This window comes from Podarcis liolepis (genome assembly GCF_965112155.1).
Source record: "Podarcis liolepis genome assembly, chromosome: 5".
NCBI classification, from domain to species: Eukaryota; Metazoa; Chordata; class Lepidosauria; order Squamata; family Lacertidae; genus Podarcis; species Podarcis liolepis.
In genome coordinates this window covers 83,620,580-83,642,741 of record NC_139556.1, presented here as the reverse complement: position 1 = coordinate 83,642,741, position 22,162 = coordinate 83,620,580, and the positions used below count along the sequence as shown (strand labels likewise).

Sequence of the window (22,162 nt, the reverse complement as noted above, 5' to 3'; positions counted from 1 at the left end):
GGTTGCAAAGAGTATACTTAGAGTAAAATGAACAAGTAGGAATCTATAAATGTTCTTGCCACTGGACATATATTGGTTACTTTGGGAATAAATCTCATTGAAATCAGTAGCACTTAATTGTGCCATATGGGCCTGTACCTCAGATCTTTTAAGGTATCTAGTCATCTAGGTCAAAAGAAAAAAATACATTCAGCAGAAACTTAAATGTAATTAATACATCTCCCAGGAGGTGGAAGGTTGTCAACTATTCAGTGTCAACCAGGAGAACTGCACCACCTAGCTAGAGTCTTGCACTACATGTTGTTTGCTGCATCTGCCTTCTTTCAAGAGAATCACGTCTGCTTTCTTGAGCCTCGCCCATACTGCACAAGACCAGGGAAGAACAAAATATCTTTTTATGGGACCTGTGGAGTTCATCCCATTCCCAACCAGAGGGAAAGGGTGGTGGTGTTAAGATATCCTCTAGCACTTCAACAATGGATTCTCATTGAGATTGAAGCCTGCAAGTAAATACATCTTGTGGACCTTCAGGGTGTCATTAGCAAAAGTCTTTGTTTCCGGCCTGCTCACTGACCAGCATGGTTATAGCGGAGGACCAAGAATTTTGAACTGTGCTTGCATACCTTCAGTTAACATTTTTATTAAAAACAAACAAGAAATTAGAAATCTCATTTTCATGTTTCAGATGTAGCCTCTGTACCAAGACAAACCTTCAGTTGCTCCAGGAGCAAATGGTTTGGGTAGTGCAAAAGGGCTACACATTTATTTTGCTTTGGCAGAAGCTCTTTTTCCAATCTGTGTTAGATGAGGAAGCTAAGTGCAGGAAGGTATACCAGGAGAAAGAGGCCATCCTCAGGGATGCTCTTTCTGTCTTACAACAAAAATGAGGCTTGAAATGTTGCCTCTGTCCCATGAGAGAAATAAGCTGAAGTAAAATTTAAACGGCATTTTAACTTTCATTTGAGAAATACACCTACAGTGTTGCTGGAAGCCCTCCTAAAAACCAAGGCCAGCAATTCTCCAGAAGCAGACTGCCGCAGCACAAGAAACGCTGGAGAATACAAGCAACTTTGCAACATGGCGACCTTACAATGGTAAGGAGGTGAGGGCTTCTGCAACTGTATATGTAATATGAACCTATAGTTTCCACACATTTCAGTTTTCTTTAGAAGTTGGTATATATGTAGGAATACAAGGAAATCACACCTCAGTCAATTTATGATTTTATTTTAACAAATAAAAACATTAAATGCTTTAAAAACAATTATAGGCTTTACCTCAAAAATAAAGTGTACTGGCATGGCATGGTGATTGCTAAGCACCACAGAGCAATGTACATCTAGTTGCAGTTTAGAACTTCCTTTTCTTTCTTTCAAAATGCTAGTAGCTTTGAAAAAGTTGCTAACGCATTTAAAAACACAAACTGGGGGAAAATGTGTATTAGGAAATGTTCATTAGAAAAGTCTACTGGTTAAATAGAAGTCACTTCTGTATTCAGGAGCACCCTACAGAACCAAGTTCAGCAAGTCCCTTCAATGCAATCACTTTGGGATTTGTTGCAACACTTTTTGTGGTATTGTAAGTCTTGTAAATCCCAATTAGTCTATCCGCAATTTCAAACATGTTGTTTCTCAGAGAGATGATGATGAATTGTGCATTTTTTGTTTGTTCCTAGAAATTGAAACATATTTTCAATTAGGATTTGTAATGAGCCTGGCAAAAAAACCACAATAGTTTCCCAGTTTTTTTCAAGCAGTAGTGATAGGTAATTAACAACCACCAAGATTAGTACAATTTCTTCCATTAGAAATATATTTTAAAAATTTAAAAATTATCCAGTAGCACCTTAGGTAAAGGGACCCATGACCATTAAGTCCAGTCATGACCGACTCTGGGGTTGCGGTGCTCATCTCACTTTATTGGCTGAGGGAGATTGAAGTGTTCTCCTACTGGTTTCTCTGTCTTGTGATTCCTGATGTCAGATTTATGTCCAGTAGGAGAACACTTCAATCTCCTAGGACATTCTATACAAGATCTCAAAGACCAACTGCAGTCGTTAACAGTCGTCAACAGGTTTACCACACCTATCAGCCAATCACCCATTCCCACCACCCTTCTGAGTAATACCCCTCCCCACCCTCTCACTATAGATAAAGGTCTGCTGACTTCTGTTTCAGTGTATCTGAAGAAGTGTGCATGCACATGAAAGCTCATACCGAGAACAAACTTAGTTGGTCTCTAAGGTGCTACTGGACAATATTTTTAAAATATATATATATATATATATCTTCTGCTGCAGACCAACACAGCTACCTGCCTGAATCTCTTCCATTGTTTGAGATGACTATCAGCTTGTCAAATTCCTAGAGAGCAGTGCCCTAGCCAAGATTCGTTGGGTTCAGCAGCAATTTTGAGGATTGGCATCAGGAATAAAGACAGAAGCTTTAGAAAGTCTGGACAATATTCTATGATGCGTTATGTCATCTCGGTCTTTGTTAAAAAGTAAATCCTCTAGACACAGGAAGGAAAGAAAGTGGAAGCAGGGTCCTAAGGTTGAGGACAGAAGCTTTGAGACTTTATTAATGAAAGAACCTCCTTTTTCTCATTGGGTTCTCTTTAGGGAGGCATGATCTTTAGACTGAACTGTACCAGAAAGGAAGGTTTCTACTGGGACGTCTACCACTAGGTCTTTGAGATCCTCCACTGGTCAAGAGGGGAATATGTAAACCCTTTGTGCTAACTGTGAAGATTTCTTATTCTGATGCGTGTAATCAATTCTGCCTTTTCTGTTGGGATGGGAAGGAAACCTCTTTAGGAGCTGACCTGGATTCTGGAAATACAGGTTGGGGAAAGAGCCCTAGCTCAGAGGTAGAACATCTGGTTTGTATGGAGGTCTCAGGCATCTCCAGGTAAGACTAGAAGAGACTCCTATCTGAAACCCTGGAAAGCCACTGCCTGTCAGGGTAGATGATACTGGGCAAGATGAACCAATGCTATGACTCATTATAAAGTGGCTTTCTTTGTTGCCCTGGAGAATCAGCTGAACTGATTCATGGGTAGCAAGAAATAGTTTTTGAGAGTAAAGCTACAAAAGAATCACTATGATGATTAAAGGATAACCCAGCTGGTTAGAGCATAGTGCTGATAACACCAAGGTAGCAGCTTCAATCCCTATATGGGACAGTTGCATATTCCTGCATTGCAGAGGGTTGGACTAGATGAGTCTCAGAGTCCCTTATAACTCTACAATTCTATGAACATGTCAAGTGATTGACTGCTCTTCAGTGATGCTGCCAGAATATTCTCCTTCCTGTTTTTCTAGGTTGTCAAAGAACTGATGGCATTAAAATTCAGAAGCAGAATTATGGATAAATGACCTAGAGTTTGGAGCCTGTGTTGAGGCTACTGACAGCAGACAGAGTGGTTCCAGAGATCTGATTCATCTAATGTGTTGTTGGTCTGATAAGTTACGGAGTCAGACTTTTTGAGTAGGGCCGCTGTTGAATCTCTGACCTGGGATGAGTAGAGGGGACAAAAGATTTGCCATGTGTGGTTCTCTTTATAGTGATTGAATAGTCAAGTTTTGATTGCAATCTGCGTTGTTGCTGTGTGGAGGATTGAAAATGGCAGCAGACAACAGTTGCATTAAATGACTGATAGGAGGAATTGGAGAGTCCTAGGTTTAGGCTCCACAGCAATCTTCTTTAGGTTCGCTTATTTGATCACCCTAAGATGCTGTCTTTTCAATGTGGTGCCATAGAGAAAGGAAGAGGCTGAAGATTTTTTTTCTGGAATGCAGAAAGCTGAGGAAGTGAATTCTTTAGAGAGAGGCAGCCAAAGAGTAACATGCAAGTATTGTCAAACACTGAAGCAAAGAGCTTGTGAAAAAAGCTGTCCTGGAGTCAAGGCAAGCGCAAACTGGGGAAGGCTCCAAGCAACTAAGATGTAAATTTCAAAGACTTAATGACATTTTCCTTATTTTTGTTATCCGTACTGGGACTTAACCCTTTCCTTTTGGGTAACTTCACTTCAGTCAGAGAAACACTGCTCTTCATTGACATGCCCCAGAAGCAGACATACCCAAGACCTTTTCTAATTATTTTACACAAAACTAGCATTAATTTGATACTACTAAAAATGTAAAACTTGGATATTGGCTTCTGTACTACTTACGTATATGTAAAATGCTACGATGGATACATTTTTAAAATCAAGGGCTGCATCAATTTCATCCATGAAGTAAAGAGGAGTTGGTTTGTAATGATGTAAAGCAAACACCAAAGCCAGCGAGCTAAGTGTCTTCTCGCCACCTGACAAGTTGAAAATCTTCTTCCAGCTTTTCTTTGGTGGACGAACACTGAAAGAAAGAGGAATATATTTATGAGCTTACAATTTACAATCTCCACAACCAAGCTTTTAAGCAGTGCTAAGCAGGTTAGAAGTATATGCTATATACATTATCTCAGTAATTTTACAACAGTGCTGTTTGGTAGAGCACTATTATGCCACTTAAGTATTTCGAATTAGGATCTGATGGCTGCTTTATATACAAAAAACAAGTTTAGTGAATTTTGTCTTAGCTCACAATCTTAACAACTATGTAGACCAGTGGAGGGGGCTACAATCCTTCTAATGCTACTAAACTATAATTTAGCATTGCATGTGATTCAGCCAAGCTTGGTTAATTCTGCAGTCAACATTTAATGAGCATAAATATACCACATATAGGTGGTAAAAGGACCATCAAAATACCTTCAAGATATTTACAGAAAATACCTACCTGAACATGATTCCTTCAGAGAAAGGATCCAGACTATCTACAAGCTCCAGTTCAGCATCTCCTCCCAATGTAAGCATTTGGTAGTTTTCCTTTAGTTTATTTGTTATTACATTAAATCCTGCCATAAATTCATGAAGCCTTTGTTTTCTAAGATCTTCTTCAGCTTCCCTAAATTTGTCTCTCATATTGGTTATTTCATCCAACTCTGCCACACGTTTCAAGTAGAGTTCCTCCTAAAAATTGAAAATGTGCATATTCGATATGACTCCTAAGTGTTTCTGTTAAGGATCAGATAGATTTAAGTGCAAAAATCTATTTATCCAGAATTTTAATATACAAAAGAAATTCTAAGTTTCTGTTGCCATTGTGAACAGTGTTAGAAACTGAGATATGAAAGCTAGGAGCTAAATGACACCTTAAACATAAGGTGCAATAACGAAAGGTCTAGGCTCACTTTTTTAAGAACAAGAATACAAAGCTGAAAATGAACTGAGGTTAAAATATTAAGTTCATTTTTCACATGGTCTAGTCCTTCTTTAGCCCACCCCACCCCACCCCCTAATATTCTTAACAGGGTCTCTTCAGAGGGTCCAGTCTTCAGATTGTAGCTGGAAGTGGGGAGGCAGAACAAGTCCTCCTTTCCTTCCACTCTGCAGTTTTAATCTGAAATCTCAGGCGCAGTACTGCACCCCGAACTCAGACACTGCTCATGCTAATGAAATTCCCTGTCACAAATGTGTCTAGAACAATGGGAATTTTGAACATTGATTATGAAGTAACTGACTTTTATGTTTGGCACCTGTGCAAAGGAAGGACATAAGCAGGTTGTCCTAGCATTCCCCTTCCATCAATTAACGCTCCATACAAAAAGTGCGAAAGAAGACTTTCTGAGAAGGTATCTAGAAGTTGGGCTATACCAGGCATAGGCAAACTCAGCCCTCCAGATGTTTTGGGACTACAATTCCCATCATCCCTGACCACTGGTCCTGTTAGCTAGGAATCATGGGAGTTGTAGGCCAAAAAAAAAAACACCTGGAGGGCCGAGTTTGCCTATGCCTGGGCTATACACACAGGTCCTGCTTACCAAACACAATGCACTCTCTTGGAAATTGTAGGCAAGCATTCACATAACAAGCCCACAATTTCCTTTGGAAATATTTCTGGTATGGGATTTATCCAACCTCTTCCTCCTAAAGCATGCAAGCTTAAGTGAGCACTTGTAAGGAATCTATAATTTCTTTAGGAAGTAATGCTACTTAGCTCTTTATAAGGAGAGGTTCTCTCAATGACAAACAAGAAATACTAGTCGAACAAGCATTTCAGGTAACAGTCTTGCCACAGATCTGTAATTGCTTGTACAAATTCAAGATACTGGTTTTAAAACAGTATGTTTACCTTTTTGTTATATTCAGCAATGGCACCCAAGTTTGGTTTCATTTCATTACATTGTGCTTCTAAAAGAGCTATCTGATTGGTTACAATATCCGGGTTTCTTATAGCCTCAAGTTCTTCCTGGCTGAGCACTGCAAGTTCTTCTACTTGTTCATCTTCCAGAGAATGCAGTGATATTTTTGATATCTAAAATACATTTTAAGTAATTAATGAACAAGTCATATTCACATTTCTACAGCTACACTTTAAGGAACTTTCTTGTACCTTAACTGTATGTTAATAGAACAAGTTTGCATTCTTAGTCACACACTCATCTAGAAATTGTGCATTTTTATTTGATATTTTAAGATTTATATATGTAGTCACTTTAAAGGTCTTCTGATGAAAAAGCAGCCTATTGGTAAGAAATAACTAAACAACTTTATGATTTAACAAACTTGATTTAGGCACTATTTGAGTGTGATCCAAATAAGAATAATGATCCATTTCAAGCCAGAAAACAAGACAAAAAATCTTGGATAGTATGGAGTTTTAACTATATCAAACAGACATTGTAGCAATGCAAGGCATGTGCTCCCTATTTTACAGGACACTGCAGAAATTAAATTGTTTCTTTAAAAAAGTAAGCCAGGCTTTGTGGACAGCAAAGTGGCTCTAGATAATAAAGAGACTGGGGGGGATATGAAAATAGTATACTCTCCAATGAGGCATAGTCTGTGACTTTTATAGCTTTTTCAGGATCTTGGTAGTTTGCTGTATGATAGATAACATGCAATATTAAAAAACAAAAAACAAAGAACCCAATCCTGCTATATGACAGGATTGGGGAAAGCAGTAAAAAAAAGTTTCCCCCCAAAACATATTATAGTTTTTCTTAAAATAGTAAGGTATTATAAAGTGTTTACCTCTTTTTGCCAATATTTAATCTTTGATTGATGCTCTGCAATATGACTGTCTAGCTGTTCAATTTTAAGCCTAATATTAAGAGCCTCTTTTTGAAGCAAATGCTCTTCATCTTGGATAGCTTTAATTTTCTGAAGCACAGAATGGTGTTCCGCTTGAATCTCTGGCAAAGACTCCTAAGTAAAGATCATAGGTGGAAGTTTATTTTTTATTATTCAGTTACCGGAAAGGTTTACATTTCTAGAGCTCCAATTTGTTCTAGATGCTAATGTCTCTTTAAAATGTGAAAAAACACAGGTAATACCCATCATCAAAATAATGGTGCAACATAACTGTTTGGAAGGTCAAATGCTGCAGGGAATGTTTTAGCATAGTGGCAGCAGGTATTAACAAAGGGGAGGCTTGTGTTGAGGAGCATCAACTCAGTGACATGTGGAACACCAGCTTTTCTCACCACCTCTGAGATGCAAAGGGCTGGTAGTACACTAATGCCTGGAGAATGAGGGAAAAGTCAGCTTTTTTGTACACACCCCTTACAAACACACATTTTTCTACTCCGAAGTGATGCATATAGAATTATTACCTGGAACAGGAAGAGTAATGATTTTAAGTGTTAATAGTAAATTCTCTGGCGTGAACAGCGCCTCATTTTTGTGCAATATGAGCGTACCTTTAAAATGATATAAATAAATTGAGCAATTGAATCATATTTTCTCTTAAATACAATTTTTGCTGGTGTTGAAGACTTGTAGTGGATTTTATTACCACATGCATTAAAACTCTACTTGTACATCATATACATTTTTAGTGTTAATACACTGTTCTGCATCTTTTAAAATACACCCTATTTAAAGAAATCAAGTTAGTATCATACATACTTCAGCTTCTTTGCTGTCATTCATAACTTTAGCAGCTTTTTCTTCTAGTGTATTCAGCTGTTCTGTTAAGTCTTGGAGGGCTTTTTTATTCTCTTCAATTTCCTTCTCAGTGTGGAGAACAGCATCTTCTGATTTATTCAGGTTTCTATCAAATACAATACAATAATAAAGTAGGTAAGAAGCCTCTACTGACATTAAAACCTTGAGTAGAAATCAAATTTAAAAATGGAATATAAAACAAAATATTGACATTAGAAGACTGTGATATGATGGCCATCTTTAATTATTCAAAGGGATGTAACATTTCCATTTCGAAAATCTGTTTTCATTATGAAAAACACACACCACAGATTTTAAATTTCTATAGAGCGAAAGGACTGGAAATATAACTAACTTGCAACTTCTGTGCATTTAACTTGTGCAATTGCAGCGTTACGTGCTTGGCAGCTGGTCAGCTGAAATTGCACAAACTGAACACATGGAAGGTCTTAAAAGCTCTTTCTGCATAGCGTTCTCATGGCAGAGCTTTACAGCTCTCAGACTTGCTTATCAGGCTCTGGGAAAGAGCTTCTCAAAGCCTGGTAAGCAAGGCAGAGAACTTAAAAGCTCGCTGCCTTGCGTGGGGTGCCAGGCCTGCTGAGTGTGCCTGCTTCAGAAAAGTAGGGGTGGTCAGGTGGGGCTGGTTCCAAAGTTGCTCCGACTATATGCAATTTCTGGAGACTACTCACCTACGTTTTCCCACTTTTTTATCATTTCCTGTGATACCTATTTCCTACCCCATTGTCCATGGATTTCCTGACACACTATTTCAGTGGCTAAATATAATGGGACCTCAGGTTAAGAACTTAATTCATTCTGGAGGTCCGTTCTTAACCTGAAACTGTTCTTAACCTGAGGTACCACTTTAGCTATTGGGGCCTCCCGCTGCTGCCAGAGAACAATTTCTGTTCTCATCCTGAAGCAAAGTTCTTAACCCGAGGTACTATTTCTGGGTTAGCGTAGTCTGTAACCTGAAGCGTCTGTAACCTGAGGTACCACTGTGTACACAACACAAGCACAGAATCTATTAGCACACAAACTAACATTTTAAGAATAGGAACCTTTATTTTAAAAATAACCAGCTACTATGTTGCAAATCCATTACTTGATAATTTTGCTGCTTGTTTTCTTTAAACACTGTAATGAAATGAGTGTCCTGTTTATTTTTTTATGTTGGTTCCAAAGGATATAAAATCATTTCCATACCTATCTGCTGTCTTGATTGCCACCTGAGCTTTAGTAATAGCAGAAGAACATTGATCTATTTCCTTGTTTATCTTATCAAGATTGTCTTGATGACCTTTAAGCTTATTATTATTTATGTCAATTATGAGATTATGCAATCTCTTTATTTCTGTTTCCAATTTACCAGCCTTTGCAGCAACTTTGTCATAATCTGTAAGACAAAAAAAGACAAAAAAAGAACTTGATGAATACTTCTAGTGCTAAATATATAAACAGTATGGTATGAGCAAACTACGTGTTCAAATGTTTATATGTTTACAAGATTTATTATTGTGCAAAATAAATGTATATCCGCATTTACTTAGCTATAATACAGTGTGTGCATTACTTCAATTGTAATTTCCTAAACAGCATTTGTTAAATTATTTGCTTTGTAGATATACAATAGACTCCAAATTATTGACTCTCTTATTTGATTTCTAGGAGATAGGAGTGAGAGGCACAGAGAGGTAGGTTCAGAAAAGTGAAGTTTTATATAGTGAGCAGACTAAAAGCTGGATCTGTGTGTACAGGTCCCACCCCCAAATATGCCCATGGGCCAAAAAAGTGGGTGACCCCTAAAACACATCAATTATGATTCACCCTCAATTATAATTTACTGCAATGTTGACATACCTTCTTTGAAACAATGACATTTTCTCTCCATTTCTTTCTGCTTGATTTTGTCTGGAGCTGCAGCAATTACATTTCTTTCAAGTTCTTTAATCTGGATTTTTAAGTGAGCCTCTTGCTCTGACAAACTCTAAAGAACACAATTATTAATTACTATTAATTTCATTTGTGACACTATTCCTATGAGGCATCTAGCAGTGATTTACAACACAATAAAAACATATATAAAACATTTGCATACATAAAAATAGCTATAACAGCCCACACCAACTAACATAATTATTTCAGGAGGGTTTTTAAGCTGAAGGACTAACTCCAAGAAAGATCCTAACCTTGGACTTGGGAGACAGACCTTAACAAATAACTCTTAGATGATAGCCTGTGCTGGCTCAGAATATAGGCGAAAGACCCCCAAGATAATTGCTGCCCACAGGCTAACCAGAAAACATTAGGTGCATTATAAGTTTTTAAGAACATTTTAATAGGGTGTACCACTTGCCTTTTGCCTTTTCTTTTTGGAGACAATTACCCTTCCCTATCTTAAACTAGTTTGTCTGGCCTGCCTTTTCTAAAATCTGTTGGGGGGGGGTTAACATTCTCTCTGGCTCAAACACTCTTTTCAAAATTACTGCTCTTAAGATTCTTCCATACAATGCAGGAACAAGTATCAACAGTCAAAGCTAAACAGCCCACTTTCCTACTGCCTGTGCTTTGAACAAGTTTTAAAATACCTGAAATCCTTCATATAAGATAGTATATTTAAAGGATAATCTCCATCAGAAGACATGACTGGTGTATCCAGAGCTAAGGAAAAAAGCAGTAAGGTATCTTTAGCCAAACTTATGATTACCTGAATGTTTGCACTGTACTTTCCTAATGTGTTCCTCATTTCTCTAATGCTCTGGTGCAATTTTGATATTGCTTCTTCAAGTTGCACTTTTTGTTCCTGAAACTGTGTTGCTTTTTGGAGATCCTTTTGCAGCTGAGATTCCATTTTATTTACCTAGGGGCAAGTTATAAAATGTAAAAAAAGTAATGTATATAACATGCAAATAAACCAGGGATGGGGAACCTGTGCCCCTCCAGATGTTATTGGACTGTCAACAGCCTCAGCTAGTGAATGATGAGAGGGTTGTGTTTCAACATCTGGAGAGCCAACTGTTCTCAATATCAGACCAAAAAAAGCCCCCAATTCATCAAAATATATTTCAGTGTTTATATGTCTAGGCTTAATATAAGAAAAGAAAGAGCTTTCAGAACCAACACAGCCCCTGCTAAAGGTTGGCTGGGGGTGTTATTATAGCATCTCTGCTACCAAGCAAGAACACCAGTCCCAGAGGTCACAGGGGCCAAAATAGGGCATTCCATGAGTGACATTCGATCTGCCAGATTGAAAAGTTCCTTCATTCCCCATCATATCCACAGATTGTGCCCCTGACCACAGCCACCCTGGCACAAGATAGGTATTTTCTGTCCCACTGATTTCACTTGGCAGGTAACCAGTAAAAGATTCTCCCCACTCCTCATTAGGAATTCAGGTGTTAGAGAAAGCATACTAACCTCATCTTCTGATGTTTCAACTACAACAGAGGACCCCATTCTACCCTTCATTACTTTCCCTCCACCACCAGTCATTGTACCTATGGAAGGACCAAGAACAAATTAGCAATTGTTTATTTCCCATTCAAATAAAACTTTAACCACAACTTAAAAAAAAAATTAATACCTGATTGTTCTATGATTTGTCCTTGTAAAGTTACAACTCTCCATCTCTTGTTTTTCTGGAACGCAACCCTTGTAGCCTGGTCCAGGTTATTAGCTACCAAAGTGTCACGTAATGCAAAATAAAAAGCATTGCGAACCTTCTCATCTTTAACTTTTACCATATCAAACAAACGAGGAATGTTTTCAGGAGTCTGGATTTTTCCCATGCTTTTCTCCCATACTGTCATCTGGAAGGATTAAAATCACCACAAAACCAGTAAACTAACCATCAAGAACTGCACAGGTCCTTGATATACCTCTTTAATTTACTTTCATAGATCTTTGTTCATATTTTAATTGTTTTCAAATACTTTATGACAACAGTGCTATCATATACAGGCTTATTCAAATAAAGCTCCCTGAACTCCATAGGATTTACTCTCTAATACGTGTTTGAACCTGAAGCACCATTTTCCCCTTACGTAAATCTATGTCATGCAGATATATACAGTATGTTTCGCCCCATAGGATGCACCGCCCCATAGGACGCACCTAGTGGGGTTTTTTTTGGGGGGGGGGAAATAAAGGGAAAAAAATGATTTCCCCCCAGGCGCGGGGGAAGCCCAAGCTTCCCCCGACCCCAGCCCCAAGAACAGCCTGCTATCTGCAAGCCTAGGGAGCCCGGCGGGAAGTCGCACCAGTCTCCCCAGACTTGTGGAGAGCTGCGTGCAGCCCGGGCGCGCTCTTCAGCGCGCCCCAGGCTTCAGAATGCAGGCAGCTCTGCGCAACCCTTGGGAGACCGCCGCGAAGTCGCGCCGGTCTCCCGAGGGTTGCGCAGAGCTTCCTGAAGCCTGGAGAGAGAGGGGGGGGGTCTGTGCGCACCGACCCCTCTCGCTCTCCAAGCTTCAACGAAAGCCTGCATTCGCCCCACAGGACACACACACATTTCCCCTTCATTTTTGGAGGGGAAAAAGTGCGTCCAATAGGGTGAAAAATACGGTAACTCCTAGTATGTATTTACTCTTATATTAAAAACTGAGACTTTGTGATGCTTATTACAAACATGAGCTGTCACTAGTAAGACTATTTTAACAGGCTGTAAGAAGACACTATCTATACAAATATACCTTACAGTATTTGTGCCCATCATATATAAAACAGTTTTACTATTTATAAGCAATTTTAAAATCTAAAAAATGACACTGTAAAAACCAGCTGAACATAGTAATGTAAAAACAAATCTATATGCAACTTCGACTTATTCAACTTAAAAGTTATCTATTAAAAAAAAGGTATTACAAACCTTGTCAAGCCCTATAAATGTTGCCACTCCAATGTTTTCCTTCTTCAAAAATTTAACACATTCTTGAGCGGTATCCATGGTGTCGACTACAATGTGATCTAATGCTCCACATGATGATGAAATTGCAACATCATACTTCTCATCTATGGCTCCCAAGTCACCCTAGTAGCAAGAAAGGAAAGCACTTAGGTTAGTAATATGAGTACCAGACATCCAGTCCTAAGCATAACTGCATGTAAGTCCCATTGGTTTTAATGGATCTCATCCCTTAACATAAAAGAACTTCTCACGTTGTTGTTTTAATGTCCTTTCACAATGCTCCCATGATTTAGGGTAGAATTTAAGCAGAACTCTCTCCTGAAAGCTATGGGGGAAAAGATGTTAACTAAGAAATGATGGCTCAGAACAAATGTGGTGGGGTAGTTTCTCAAAAGGCAGTGGCTCAAATTTGCATACTGTTCTGGCTAATCTCTTCTTAAAGTAGCTACACTTGGGCAGAATGCATAATTGTTTCACAGGGCACTTTGAACCTATTATGAATGAATTTTATGTTGGGAGTCATTCTGCAAAGAAACAGTAAAGATGTTTGTACCTTTAAGAACTGTTTCTGTGAGCTTTGGGCAGATTGGGTACAGCTGGTCATGACTACAAAAGGAGGAAAAGTTGCAGTTTGAACTTTGCCTGCAAGGAAAAACACCCACAAGCTTTGTTGTTTTGTAATAAAACCTTTATTTGTTTGGTTTTACACCGGTCTGGTGGTGTCATAGTTTCTGTCATCTGCCACCAGAGGAAAAAACCCCTCTAACATTTTAAAGGTGCAGCTTATTTGCAGGTGTGGCTTATATTCGGGCCAATATTGTAATGTAGGTGAATGCAGAAAAAAGGTAGCTTGGTTACATCCAGAGATGCTGGACAATGCTGCTGCCAGTATTTTTGCATGTTTCCTTGAAGACTCAGAGAGGCTGAGTAACCTTTACTTTAATTTGGAAATCAACTTTTGTCTTGGAGAGATGATTGTGCATGCAGTCCTCTCAAAAGCTGCCTCAGCGCCTTGGGTTTACCAAGTACGACAACTTCCCCTGCTAAATATTCTCACTAACCAAGTTAGCCTACTCAGATAAAGAGAAGAAGTACCACTGTGTATCTATCTGAAGGTTAGCTTTACATTGCCAGTGCAAGATCAGGTTGGGTAAACCTTGTAGCCCAAAGCAGAAACAGATCTTGGGGGAAGCAGGTACTTCCCATAATTAAGTCTGCATATTCACCAAGCTCAAACAGGCCATACATTATTCATATATAAGGTGACTGAAGAGAAAAAACTCCTACTTCCCTAACTATAGATCTAAGAGAAGCTTGGTGGAATGACAAACTGCCAGAAAACTTTGGTCTTATTTATGTAAACCTTCATGGCCCTTCAGGCAGCTAAAGAGTGCTAGGCCTGCTCCAAAGGGTGGCAAGGATCTGGACAGCTGGTTGCAACAACTAATTATTGTTGTCTATTGAACCTTGATAGGACTCGGCATGAAAGCTGGGTCTGCCCTCAACACTACCCTATCCTTATGAAAAACACACAAATGTTTTACAGTGGAGACTGGAGAAAGCATTCAGCTCTGATACCCTGCAGGAAGAGGTGATAGCTACTTGGAAATAGATTTTAAACACTTTTAGGGGCACTGTCATAAATGATTCAAAGGCGGTCTCTGGAGAGCTGAGAAAACCCTGTACAGTGGTACCTTGGTTCTCAAACTTAATCCATTCCGGAAGTCCGTTCCAAAACCAAGGCATGCTTTACCATAGAAAGCAATGTAAAACGAATTCATCTGTTCCAGACTTTTAAAAACAATCTCTAAAACAGCAATTTAACATGAATTTTACTATCCAACGAGACCACTGGGCCATAAAATGAAAGCAATAATCAATGTACTGTACTATAAAATAAATAAGACAGTATTGTAGACGATAAAAATTAAAATTACTTTTTTCCCTTACCTGCGCTGATGATAGTCATTGTTTGGATGGGGGCTTTTATCCATTTCCACAGTCACACAATCAATCAATCAATCAATAGCTGAACTGGGTTCCACACAGTCACAAAAACAAATCAACCGAAAAAGCCTCAAAAACAAAAACACAAAATAAATAGCAAAAACAAAAGCACCAAACTTAACCCATTCCGGAAGTCCATTTGACTTCTGAAATGTTCAAAAACCAAGGCGCAGCTTCTGATTGCTTCAGGCGCCCTGGAAACAATAGCCGACAGCCACATCTGATGTTCAGCTTCCAAAAAACGTTTGAAAACCGGAACACTTCCAGGTTTTCAGCGTTTGAGAACCAAGGTACCACTGTACAGCTCTGCATTTCAGCATAGCTCTATGAAGGAAATGTTTCAGCGACAGATATGAAATTGTAGATGAGGCCAACTAAAAAGGGATAGAAGATATTAATTGCTACGTATGTTTCTTTTGAGAGTGTTTACAAAGATCTTCCTGGAGGAAGAGAATGTCCCTAACTTTTGCTATCCAGAAATTGATCCCATTAGAACACCATACAATTCCATTAGAAGAACACCATGCAATAAAACACCTGAAGGAGACAAATTGCTAAGCTGTACTAAAGGGAAGAGGGGATGTCTGTGAACAACACATATGCTGCAACAGGTGAATGAGAAATACAATAAAACGCACAACTAAAGCTGGCCTGAGAAGAATGGGAGCTTGAGAATGATGTGACTACTTCAAGCAAGGCAGAATGCAAACTAAATTATGGGAGCTGCCTACTTCCCTCTAATTCTATTCCTACCTTCAACCACAAAGTGGAGACATTACCCAATCTGACCTTTCACTGGCAATGGGAAAAAGAAAAATACAGAAATGGCCAGAAAAACAAGAACTTACTAGTCTTCCATAAATTCCAGGGATTTTCCCAGACTTCATCTGTTGAAGTAAAACTTCAAGAACTCTTCCTCGACTTTTATTTATTGCCAATGAGCTTCTTGCTTCTTCTACTTTCTGACGCAGATCTTGAACATAATTCTTGATGTTTGCTTCATCTTTTACAAGTTTATTAAGATCATTCTCTTTCTTAAACGAAAAAGGCATTAAATTATTTTGTTTTTGAAAATTCCAGAAGTAGTTCTTTACAGAATTGAGATTTTCTAAAGAAATAGTATTCCTCTAGTAACAAACTCCACTATAGAGGAACTAAGCTGGGGTTCCCAGACTTTCTGGGTTAACAGGCGCATTTGAACTTTTAATGTCTAGGAGATGACACCATAATTATCACTTCTAGATGTCCTGGTGCAGAAGTTCCCTTATTCAGCTAGATCATGAAATATATCATTAAATAAAACTTTTTCACACTCAGTATCTGTTTCCACGTTTTTGGCCTGTATGAATATTTTAACAGTTCAATAGCAACTCTTTTCCACCTCCGTATCTTCCTGTTTGCATCACATACCACCTTGGGAAGTGGATACAAAGGATGTGTCAACAGCATACAAGGATTTTGTAGTTAGATGAAGAAACTGAATAGGACCTTTCAGGTCCTCAAAGAGATTTTTTACAAAAAATGTTTTATTTGAAGAAAAAACTGGTGACATCCCAACGTATTAACACCCACTGTAGAAATTGCACTGAGAGATGACCATCTAAACCCTACTCAGACTCTAGGATTAATGTCCATGTAAAAGGCATTTAACTGAGGCCATATCTTAAGGGACAGAATTAAATGGAGAATGTGAGTGAATTATAACTTGGGTGCAGGCCCTCAAGATGGAACCTATGAACTGCCTATCCAGCCTAGTGGGAGAAGTTATCCTATTCAATGAGTGTCCTTGACTCCACTCTATCAAACTAGTTTAATGTTAACGAGCAGTGTATTGATGCATGCTGCTCAACAGTCCCCAATTCCTTCACTTGTGTTGTTACTGCATTGGGGTGGAGGAATAAGCCAGAAGCTGGCTTCATGTTACGTGTGAAACAGTACTTGTAGTTTGTTTTCCCCTAACAAACCATGTGTGCTGGTTTGCACAGAATGCAAAACTACCCTCTGGCTTGTTTCCTTCCTAGAGGAACAACAGCAGAAGGGGGGGTGGGGGCGGAGACACCATCTAAGAAAGTAATTGTAGAGGAACTATGCGGGGTGTCTTTACAGGTTTTAACACTCTTGATAGTAATAGTTCTGACAGTCTTAACACCAAACATTTCTGGGGAAAGTAGTAACACTTAAATTGCAATTAGAAGTTAAGCATTTCAGGAATATAAATAAATCTTCAGTAACGTCTAACCTTCTTTAGATCATGCTCAGCTTGAGGCAGTTTTGACTCCAGTTCTTTGATAGTGGCTAACCTTTCTTTAAGTGTTCCTGAAGCAGTCTGAAGAGCTTCTTCTGCTGCTTTAAACTGAGATACTGCAGTATTATGGTGACTAAGGTAGAGATCAAGTTCTGACTGTGCCACCTCCAAATTTGAACGTGCTTCATTAACCGTTTTGCTGAATTCCATGAGTTCTTTTTCTTTGTCCTATGAAAATGAAATTTGTAAAGGTCGTATTAAAAAAACCAAAACCTTTGCTCACAATTCAAGTGGTAATGCACAGATCCTGGCAATTCTCCCAGAATAGTTTTTCTCAGCTGCAATGCCACTCCTGAAAAGTAGAGATAAGCCAGCGACCTCCCCCCAATCATCTTCAGTGAAATGCTGATTGTCTTCTTTGTTCTTTGGGGCTGGGGGGGGGGGAAAATAATTTTTCTTTTCTTTATTCCCTCCCCTAAAAACTAGGTGCGCCCCATGGTCCAGTGCGCCCTATGGAGCGAAAAATACGGTAAGAAGCCCTCTCCATTAGTTTAGCTGGGACTGTTTGGCTCCTTTCATCCCAAAACCATCTCCTCCAATAGGCATTTTGGATAACAGTCTGAAAGTCTATATCAGAATTTGCTTTCTTTTTCACTCACACCTCATTGTTTCATCCCTTTTGCACCTGGTCTAGATTGGAAGGCATTATTTTAAACTGTAAACCACTTTGACAAAAATGCAAAATATAAAATACACTGCATAAACGACACAGATTAACTCAGATAGTTTCAGTTTATAGATACGTAGCAAGGGATTTAATCCAGCCATTCAAATAAATTGTCATGCAGCCTTTGCTTTGCTCACCCATAATCAATACTGTTCTTCCTTTTGCTAACAAGCACTACAGTTCCCTTACTGGAGAATAAAAATAGCATTATGCACAAAGACACACAAGCAGATCTGGTTATCTGAAAAACCAACCAGAGAGCCAGCCAGATTATGTCAACTGCCATTTTCCTTTGTATTCTGGTGTTAATACAGGAAAGCGAAAATCAACCTCATATGCTCCGTATTAGTTAAGCAAGAGATAAAAGCAGTGTTGAATCCACTTAGCATAGTGCAGCCAATGAATGTCCTTAGTAAGAAACACTGGCCTTCAAAAGGGGAAATGCTATAAGACAGTAATAATGCTCATATGTATTTCCAGGATGTTTAGTACAGTGCAATGACAATGCCACAAGTGTAAGCAGGTGTCAGCTGCTTGCAGGAAAGTAATTGCTACTCGGCTGGTTGCTTAGTTTATTCTGCAATATACTTTAACTTCTGTTCTGACCGAGAAGAGATAAAGAGAGCCTATTACTTGGTTAATTATGCTGATTTGCTTCTAGACTCCAGGGGAGATAGCTGAATGCATCAAGTGTACAAACCTCTTTTTCATTCTGCAATCCTTGAGTTTCCTGCTTAAGACTGTCCATAACTTCTTTTAGTTTTTCCTCTACCCTTTTCTTTTCTTTTTCTAGAACCTCTCTCTTAGCTGTTGCTTCACCAATAGCAGATTCACTGCGGGCAGGAACACTTCTCAAGTCTTCAACCTATGAAAAAGGTAATGTTATTTTTTTCAACTAGGGGAACAGTCTCTCCAACTGGGAAACCAGTTTCACCAAACAAACTGCACTTCACTGGCAGATCTATTAAGCACAATTGTTCATAGCACAGGGGGCTTAGAAGAATTATTTCATATTTATTTATTTCATAAAATTTATACACTGCTTGATCATAAAAACTCAAAGCTGTTTACAAAAAGATAAAACTATAAAATCAGGGGGGGAATCACAACATATTAAAACAGATAAGAGCTACAGGAGTTAAAATAGTATAACAGATTAAAATTCGTATCAGCATTTCTAAGTATCTGGGTAGGCTTGTCTAAACAATTATGTTATTATCAGGCACCAAAAATACAGTGAAGGTGTCTACTTGATATCTATAGGCAGCGAGTTTCAAAGTATAGGTGCTGCCACACTGAACAATTGGGTTTTTACAAATGCAGAATAGGTATTACATAGCACCTTGTAGTAGCACCAGTTAAATATATTTGTTACACTTTATAAATTTAGATTGACAATAACAAGATGAAGGTGTAACATGAAAAGTATCCTATTATTTTTCAGGAATATTCAGGCAATAAGATACACACTAAAGCCTCTTTTGCAATTTTTTCCTTGACACATTTGCTCATGACGAATTCATTTCCTTTCTTACTCAGGAAAAGATCACTTACCAATAACTGGTTCACTAGAGACCAATTTCAGCTACTTTGGGAGTTATCCAACTAACACATTACATCTGCACAATAATTTCTGCTTGTGTGAAGGATCTCCACCCCCCTTCCTGCACACACCCTTCACCATCCCCCAAATCTGCTCTGGAGGCTTCGTGGAACCCCTGGAACAGATTTAAGGGGGCAGGGAAGGAAAGTTCCGTTACACATGCAAAAATCCTTGTGCTGGCAGAACACATTAGTCAGATACCAACAAGAGAGCTGCCAGAATTGTATAACCTTTTGCAAAGCACCTGCACTTATGTGGTAGACCATGTCTATTGCTAAATATGCCTGTCTAAGTAGAAAAGTACAGGCTACAGAGGTAGCAATCACCGTAAGCTGCTGTGGTTCAAAAATGTGGGGGCACACTGACCCCATATGAAGAAAACTGCATTGGGTAGGCACAGCCATTCTGGAATAACTGGCCAGTATCACCCTGCCATGAGGCAAAGAATGTGGGAAAGTGGCTTCCTTATAGAGGCAACGCAGATTGTGGAATTCCTCATCCTAGGAGATCCACCTGGCTGTTCTTCCTCCCCCCCTCCTTTAGTGTGTTGTTTTATTTTGTTTTTGCCTTAAGACCTTATTGGTTAGGCAGACATTATAGTTGGCTAGATGACAAGGTGTGTCATTTTTGGATTGGTAATGTGCACCTGTCAACTTTCTGTTCTACGATAATGGTTGTTAAATGGGTTTCATGTTTAATCTGTTTTGGGTGTTATATACAAGCAAGGCAGATATAAACTTTTCAATAAAGAAAGTTAAAAATGATTTTATTGCACAGGAGATTATACAGGAATCCCTCCACTTACACAAGGGTTACATTCCAGGGCCCTGTGCCCATAAGTGAAATTGTGTAAAGTGAGGAACACTCTCTCAATGCCTATTTTCCACTGCTCTCCAGCTCCCCCTATCCCAATTCTCTCTCCAATCCAGACCAAAATATAGAGTTCATGCTCTGGGGCTGGCTGGAGGACACGAGGGAAAGCGGCTGCCGCACTACCTCACTTGGCACTGTGCTACCTCACTTGGCAGTGCAGTTGCTGTTGGAGCTGTGTGAATGAACTGGTGGAGTCAATCCAGCACTCCCACCAGTGTGCTTTGTGCACCCCCAATCTCCCTGCTGCACCCCTCCCAGTAAGCAGCAGTAATTCCACTGCAGAAAGGTTGCTGCTGCTGCACTCCACCGGGCCTCTTCTACTAGGAAGCATCCCACTGAAATATAAAAGTCTTACTTCAGAGTATAAAATATTTTAGACTTGGGCTCCAGATTTTATTCTTAAATTTTTAATAGCACATTGAGAAAATGCTTTCAGATAGATAGCATAATGAAGCAAACACTGACCTTTTGAAGTCAATTTTCAATAGTATTTTGCCTAAACATATCAGAATGAAGTTTACATGTGTACCTTTTCTTTATCCTTCTGAAGCTGCTTCTCTAGTTTTTTTGACTTGCTTTTTGCATGTTTTAGTTTTTCCCTTACTTGAACATCCTCCAAATCGAGCTGCTTAAATGTATTTTTATTTTCTTCTATGAATGCTGTGATTTTATTGAGTTTTCTAGAAAAAGGGGAAACATACCAATTACCTTTTCAATCAGTTAAAGACGGTATGACCAAACTAAGCTAGTTTTTTTTAAAAAAAACTTTTACAAAGTGTGTACGTACGTACGTACGCACACACACACACACACACACACACACACTGCACTGCACTCAGCATTCACATTTGGCTCCTAGAAGCTGTCAGAATACAACAGCAGCCCCACCCCCAGGTAGCAGTTTTACTGGCTGGCTAAACCAGGCAAGGGTAGCTGATGGATCTCAAATCCTTAGTGAGTTAGGGACATTCCCTGCATTCAAACACAGACTCTGGCAGATTGGGCAGACAAGACCAATATTGGGTCCAGTGGTCAAAAGGGCGGTTTCTGCACGTGGTGTAGAGAGGGAAATGAAGGGCAGATGGGGCTTGTCAACCTGGGAAGGTAACTCATCAAGGAGAGAGAAAACTAATCGTAAACCTCTGCTGCCTTGTGGGATATACTTTGGGGGAAGAAAAGGCTAAGAAGTAAACTATACACAAATCCAGAGTGGACTCCCTAAGACAGTTGGATGGTGCCTTGTACGTCTCCTTCTGGCAACTGCTGCAGCCAAGCTGGTGCCAACATATTGCCGAGGGGGATCTTGTCGTCTGGGCAGCCCACAACCTCCATACACACTTCCCAGGCTTGTGCCTTGGGGAGGTCACCTCAGTGGTCTGACTTCACTCCTGGAGGTACACTCCACTGTCTCCCGAGACAGATGGATGACAACAACAAAGGAAGCAAAGTGTCATGCTCATTGCACAAAATGCACCACTGCTTTAACAGCAAAATGAGTCATCTTTCAAATATTGTTAACGCCTGCAAAGTAATAGAATTAATAATGTTTACTTTTCAATTTCTTTCAGAGCTTTATTCTTATCTTTCTTTTCATCTGACAGTTTACTGCTTTTCTCATTAACTTCTTTAGTATCTTCATGTATTTCTTCTTTCTGGGTCTCCAGTCCAGTTATCTGCTTCTGCAACTCATAACTTTAAAAAAAGAAAAAGAAAGGTTTCACACGTCTGATAATGCAGACAATTGTTCCCATCATAATAAAAAGATACTAAAATAGTTGGGAGAGATCCAACACTGTGCCAGCACAGACAGCA

General features: G+C 39.2%; 1 protein-coding gene across 3 annotated transcripts in view; it reads right to left on the bottom strand.

Moving 5' to 3' along the window:
* Nucleotides 1-1,211: 1,211 nt before the first annotated feature.
* SMC4 (structural maintenance of chromosomes 4) overlaps nucleotides 1,212-22,162 on the bottom strand; it is a 40,308-nt gene continuing 19,357 nt past the window's right edge. For all 3 annotated transcript variants that reach the window (XM_083503841.1, XM_083503840.1, XM_083503842.1), the window contains exons 8-24: nucleotides 21,902-22,042; nucleotides 20,880-21,030; nucleotides 18,575-18,739; nucleotides 17,142-17,375; nucleotides 15,751-15,936; nucleotides 12,857-13,018; nucleotides 11,576-11,801; nucleotides 11,410-11,489; nucleotides 10,700-10,852; nucleotides 9,853-9,979; nucleotides 9,199-9,388; nucleotides 7,954-8,098; nucleotides 7,078-7,251; nucleotides 6,176-6,358; nucleotides 4,781-5,013; nucleotides 4,174-4,357; nucleotides 1,212-1,671 (exon numbers count right to left, since the gene is read on the bottom strand). In XM_083503841.1, the coding sequence (XP_083359967.1) occupies nucleotides 1,495-1,671; nucleotides 4,174-4,357; nucleotides 4,781-5,013; nucleotides 6,176-6,358; nucleotides 7,078-7,251; nucleotides 7,954-8,098; nucleotides 9,199-9,388; nucleotides 9,853-9,979; nucleotides 10,700-10,852; nucleotides 11,410-11,489; nucleotides 11,576-11,801; nucleotides 12,857-13,018; nucleotides 15,751-15,936; nucleotides 17,142-17,375; nucleotides 18,575-18,739; nucleotides 20,880-21,030; nucleotides 21,902-22,042 (2,911 nt within the window). In that variant the 3' untranslated portion in view covers nucleotides 1,212-1,494. The remainder of the gene's footprint in view (nucleotides 1,672-4,173; nucleotides 4,358-4,780; nucleotides 5,014-6,175; nucleotides 6,359-7,077; nucleotides 7,252-7,953; nucleotides 8,099-9,198; nucleotides 9,389-9,852; nucleotides 9,980-10,699; nucleotides 10,853-11,409; nucleotides 11,490-11,575; nucleotides 11,802-12,856; nucleotides 13,019-15,750; nucleotides 15,937-17,141; nucleotides 17,376-18,574; nucleotides 18,740-20,879; nucleotides 21,031-21,901; nucleotides 22,043-22,162) is intronic.